At 42.9% G+C, this 6,089-nt stretch overlaps 1 protein-coding gene across 1 annotated transcript in view; it reads left to right on the top strand.

The window, feature by feature from the left end:
* The first annotated feature begins 833 nt into the window (after positions 1–833).
* LOC109467303 (mannan-binding lectin serine protease 1-like) overlaps positions 834–6,089 on the top strand; it is a 7,909-nt gene continuing 2,653 nt past the window's right edge. The window contains exons 1-7 of the mRNA XM_019765245.1: positions 834–1,066; positions 1,959–2,017; positions 2,774–3,043; positions 3,337–3,624; positions 4,048–4,168; positions 4,338–4,484; positions 5,216–5,453. Of these exons, the coding sequence (XP_019620804.1) occupies positions 990–1,066; positions 1,959–2,017; positions 2,774–3,043; positions 3,337–3,624; positions 4,048–4,168; positions 4,338–4,484; positions 5,216–5,453 (1,200 nt within the window). The 5' untranslated portion in view covers positions 834–989. The remainder of the gene's footprint in view (positions 1,067–1,958; positions 2,018–2,773; positions 3,044–3,336; positions 3,625–4,047; positions 4,169–4,337; positions 4,485–5,215; positions 5,454–6,089) is intronic.

The following is a 6,089-nucleotide window of genomic DNA, read 5'->3' as shown; positions in this document are numbered from 1 at the left end:
CTTTGACTGTGACCTTGCACTACAAGTATTGACGCTGCGCAATAAAAGGCAAATCTAATTACTTCAACCAACACAAAGGACAAAGTTTGACCAATCTGTTTACTAACTGAAACCACTGATTGGTTCGTCACTGAGAGTTCAAACGGTGAAATAAATTGGGCATTGGACATAGGACATGGACACCGATTTTGTTTGGAATATTTCGTTCATTTTGGAGTGTAGAACTACTAAGCAGTAGACCAAGCTTAGCATATAATGTGAGCTATTTTTTAAAGACAGAAAAACAAGAAAACAAAATGTAAGAAACTACACATGGCATTTCGGTAATCCACAGATAATTTTCTTGTTGATCAACAGTGTTGAATTTTATATATAGTATATCAAATTCTAGGAAACTTCTATTCTTACTACAAGAGACTTATTGGATGGAGTGAGACTACTTGACTGTGCGATTTAGGTGGAATTATTGAACTAAACGCTTCAGCAGTTAAAAAGAGTAAAAATCGGCCAAATAGAGAGATAGTTTGCCGCTTTATCTCTCTATCTAGCCGATTTCTACTCTTTTCAGACGCCTCCCGAAGCCTGGTAGAGGCTAGTTATTATGTAGTACATAATATGTACTGTTCTATATTTACAATGTAGGGATTATTGTATGTCAATATGAAGCCAAATTTGGTCCATACTTTATTGAGGGAAATTCTGATGCGATACGTGCAAAGCGACATGTCATGTCTGGCACGTCATATGACGTCATATCCTGTCTTGCGACTTCCGGTGGACTTCACCACTCTCGGTATTTAAAACGCGAGGGTGGTCACTTCCGCTTAGTTTCTTTCTCGCTGACTTGTTCTTATATTTCCTGTTCTATATCGTGCCATCGTGTATAACTGCAGCAACGAACGACGTGAACACACGTGTATAGAGCAGCAGAGCAACTTTAACTCTTTTCTAGAAAAATATTCAAATTTATCAAATTTAGAATTGTCAGGATGACTATGCTGATGTCAACAGCAATAATTGTGCTGCTTTGTATCATCCAACTTACCTCTATATACGGATACCCCAGGTATGTATTCATTTCTTATTGACACAAGTTTGACATTGTTTGAAATGCTTTAATGGCAGAAAGTACTTAATTGAAATGACAAGTTTCAGTCAGAGCTAAAATGCAATTCAGACAATGTAGTTATTGCATTTCTAGAGATAGTAATCAATTAATTTGGCACGGTATGTTTAGAAACGGTAAACTCTCGATATAAAACGCCTAGCTACAAGTCCTTAAGTTGTAGTCAAACTCGTTGGATAAATTTAAAGAAAGCTACAGCGTGTCTTGATCAAAATTGGCGCCTGGCCAAAGGACATACAGTTCTAGTTTTCGGGGTTTTGTATCCGCCACATGTGGGGCTTTAAAACAGCTTCCGAAGTTTGGTTCATTTCTAAGAATTGCTTTTTGTCAACGGTGGGATCTTCGACCATGTTACAGCTCCTTAGTCGTATGTTCACTAATTAAAACTCTGTAGGATTAACATAAAAAACTGACATTATTAGTTTCATCGTTAATGGCAATTTTTGGGATTAAACTGCTTTTATTTAAAAAGTGACATATCTTCATTTACATGGAAAACATGACGTCATGACCCCACCCCCAATCGTTGATGCGGGGGGGGGGGCTCGATCATGAATTACTTGTTAGTTTACTGTATTAGTATGTTATATTGTGTATGTTTAATCTTTGTATTGTTTGGCGCCCGAAATCAGCTATGCTGCCTGGGTGGCCAGTGTATTGTATAGTTACAATCGAATTAAAATTAAATAAAAATACGTTGATGCGAATGTCTTTTCATGCCAGTATAAATGACAACAGGCGTCAGTTATGTTTATGTATAGACAGACATTCGTTCACTGCTTATTATGCATTCACTCACCGATTTCCTGTCGGTCTTTGTTCTTGTTTATAGTAACCAAGACCTTCAGGAAGGCGCAGTGCGGCACAGGCGATGGAAAAGAGATGCTATCGGTAAGACACATCATTCACAGTGTACAGTTTACTATTTTTTCTTGTCGAGCAGAATGGTATTCGAGTAATCTCCAAGCAGATCCCTTTCAATGGCGAAAAGACAGTATCAAATTGGCCGGGCAGTATCCATTAGCCAGAGATGGCCGACAAAAAAACCCGGCCATATATAAAAAGCTAACGATCATTCCCCAACAACCTCTGCTTGGAGAGTAGTAGACAAGCCTTTTAGATTGATGAATTGTACTTAAAATTGAAGAGTCCTTTGTAAAATTTGTTCTGAAGTTCTGAAACATCACAATTTCTGAGAGTTTTCATTCGATAGGAAATCATAATGCTGACAGCCTTCTGAATTCTGTCTCTGCGAAGCGCAACACTTTTTGGCGACGCCTCAAGAGCGGAGCCTTCTTGTAGCCTTTCTGCAAGTGCTTTTGATAACTACCTGTATTTGTATTATTGCTAAGCGGCCTTGCCACGCATTTTCACCGCTTCTCTTTTCGATAAGTTCGTCCTCAGGCGAAGCGTAATATTTTTGGCGACGCCTCATGAGCGGAGCCTTCTCGTAGTCTAAGGCTTGGTTTAAAAGTGCTTTGTACATGTATTATTGCTACGCGGCCTCGCCACGCATTTTCACCGCTACTGTTTTCGATAAGTATGCAGGGTTCTTAACCGCCCATAGGTTGACGGCTACTGTTATTAGAATAAGCACAAAACGTTAACATTAGACTTCTTTCAATAAAACAATTTCTTGATCTGCAGTATCGTTCAGAACGAGGCCGTCGAACCAAACCGCCGCGCTGGGCGATACTGTCATCCTTCACTGCGCTGCGCATGAGCAGAGCGACCTGACTGTCACGTGGTACAAAGGCGGGAAAGCGCTGACCCCGCCCTTCACTCGGACGATATTTGTCCTCTTCAACAACGACCTGCTGGTCATCGCAAACAGGGACAATGCTGATAGATATACCTGCGAACTAAAACGGGGAAATGCAAGGATATCGGCTGACGCCTGGATAACAATACGATCTGGTAAGTTCGCATTTTTGAAGTGATATATAATCATGATGGCTCACTTTAATAATAATATGTAAGTATGTTTAAAGTTACTAGTAAGTTAAAACTTTGGATCCAACACAATAAAGTTCTCTTATCTAGAGCTTTCGACCAATTACTAGTACTATGGTCTTCCTCAGTAGACTGACCCAATGAGGCTTGTCACGTGGCTTCTTTGAAGTGTGACGTCAATACTGGATCAAAGGTATCTTGTAGACAATGTCGGCCCCCGTCGCGGTTACCCAATATGTAAGTATATTATTTTACAGAGATGAAGTTCGTTGAGGCTCCGGTCGACGCTACCGTCCAGTTCGGGGACAGTCACGTGTTCAGATGCAGCGCGGCCGGAGCGGACCGGATCACGTGGAGCAAAGACGGCCAGGCGCCGGGCTCGTTCATCGACGGGGAACGCGTCCTCCAGAACCGGGGAGACCTGGTGCTGACCTCCGTAACCCTGACGGACACCGGCCGGTACACGTGCACGGCCGGGAGGGACAGGGACGGGCACACCGTAGAGGCCAAGGCTACCCTGGTTGTTGATGTCGACATTGACGGAGGTATACCCATCGTGCTTTGCGTCGTGCTTTGTAGTCACGTGATCATGACGCGTAGATAGTGTCCGCCATGTTGGTGGGTTTCAGACAAACTTGTGCAAAAAGTGCATTGCGTCAGAAATGATTAGCCTTTTCCTCGTCACCTGTACGTATTTTTCTCTGTAAATATGTCCAAAAAAACATGAGTGCTCCCTTTTAATCACAGTAGGACTGTGGGTACAGATGGGTGTCAGCAAAATTCCAGAGCTGTGAGACATCCTTTTGTGGGCATCCCATGCCTGTGGACAAAATTCCTGTACAATCCCTAGAATTCTTGCAGACTGCACACAATACTGTACCATTGGGCTCGCCCGTGAGGCGTCGCCAAAATGTTGGTACATTTTTACGACCCCAATTAAATTTTGTTGCTTCTTTTTCTCTCCTAAGTTTGCGGCCGCCCTTTCCATGCCACCGGCCCGGACGGGTTCATCACGGGTGGGACGGAGGTGGAGCAGGGTGCCTTCCCGTGGCAAGCCATGCTCTGGGACATCCGGCCGACAAGGAACAGGTACAGTGCTCAACATTAGACAATCAGTTCATTAGTATTTCTTTTTTCAATTTTCTACTATGTTGAACATTAGACAATGTTCTCAAACACTTTAGTTGCAACATTCTGAAGTCAAGCAATTTTGCTTTTTTCATTATTAGTTAACTGCTTTAAAAAATCTTATTTTCAGGTTTTTCTGTTCAGGAAGCCTTATCAACAAGCGTTGGGTGATCACTGCAGCCCACTGCATCCGGGAACTTGGCCTAACCGAACAGGACTTCATCGTTCGCCTGGGAAAACACACCTCCGTACGGGGGGTGCTCGAAGCAAACGAGAGGTATGCTGGGAAAATGTTTGGTAGCCTTGTGTCAAGTCTATCGCGGTTAGGGTGGGTTCTCTTTGGTGTACAAAACTCTATTAGCAAAGCTCCTACAGGCGTAGTACTCCCACCGGGTGGTCTGTTGAGCTGGACGGGGGAAAACTATTATGGCCCCGAAGACAGTCTGCCCCAACCACGGTAGCCCGGTTAGTATTTTGGAGGCATCTCCAGTGCAGGGGCTTGCTTGTAGCACTATGATTAAGTTGAAAGCTTTTCAATATTCCATGTGTATTTTAGGGCATTGTATGGCTCAACGGGTGCTGGCACATGGAAAACTTGACTTTTTATTATTGAAGTGCATGACATGATGTAGCAAATGATGTCTTTTATAACTTACCAGACATTGCATAAAGAGTGAATATTGGCGCGTAGTGATCCTTCACAAAATACTTAAATACCTATTTGTTTGGCTTCTACGTAAAGACGAACGCAGTAAAACTAGTACCATGTATGTTGAAGAATGTAGTATAATGTTTTAGACGTAGTCTGGCATACCATTGTACCTGTATTTTCTTTTTTTTTCATACATGTTGTTTTCACTTGCAATTAGCCCTCGGGTATATGTATTTGCAATCAACTTTTTTAAACGATAACAAATTGCTTTAGCTAGAAATAACCAAAGCTTCTGTCAAAGTCTATATTTGCCTTAGATAGCTACAATGATAATACACATCGTACACCTCTCACAGGTCATACATTGTTGAAGAAATCATCGTCCATCCTGACTTCAACGGAGACACCTACGACTCTGACGTCGCCCTTCTCCGACTGGCCCCACCGGAAGTGACGTTTACCGAGTACATCCTGCCGATCTGCCTTCCGGAAATCCCCGAGGCCCGACGACTGATCCGCTCGGGAAACATCGGGACCGTCACAGGGTGGGGCGCCCAAGAGGAGGGCGGAGGAACTTCTGAGAAGCTGATGAAGGTTATTACCTTTGCTAAGAAGGTTATGTTTTCTGTAGCGTTTGTGTGTATGTGTGTGTGTGTGTGCGTGTTTGTGTGTGCGTGTGTGTGTGTGTGTGTGCGTGTGTGTATGTGGTTTAGCAAGATAACTCAAGAAGCGTTGGTGAATTGTCATGAAACTTGGTAGGTGGGTAGGTGTTGATGAGACGTTGAAATGATTAAATTTTAGCCCCCCCGGAGGCTTGTTATGGTACTACAACTTATTTTCTTGCCGCCACCAACATAGAAAGCAATACATAAAAAAACATAGAACGTTTTTTATGTTTACCGAAAGACTTGTTTTTGCTCAGTTTCTTACTCTTCTTCTTCTACCGTTCGAAAAAAATGATAAGGTCAATGACCAGGACCAGACGTCTGTCACCATAGTAACTGGTGTTGGGTTACATCATGTTGCAAGTGCCATGCAGAACTGAGTTAAACGTGAATCTAATAAAGTTTGCACTACAGGTGAGTCTACAAATGATAAGGTCAATGACCAGGACCAGACGTCTGTCACCATAGTAACTGGTGTTGGGTTACATCATGTTGGCAGTGCCATGCAGAACTGAGTTAACCCTACCTAGACCGGGCTTTTTTTGACATGGGGGGACCGGGGGGG

The sequence above is a fragment of the Branchiostoma belcheri genome, unplaced genomic scaffold, assembly GCF_001625305.1.
Source record: "Branchiostoma belcheri isolate BF01 breed outbred unplaced genomic scaffold, Haploidv18h27 scaffold18, whole genome shotgun sequence".
Classification (NCBI taxonomy): Eukaryota; Metazoa; Chordata; class Leptocardii; order Amphioxiformes; family Branchiostomatidae; genus Branchiostoma; species Branchiostoma belcheri.
Note: the sequence above shows the minus strand (reverse complement) of the source record. Positions and strands in the feature narration are given on the sequence as shown.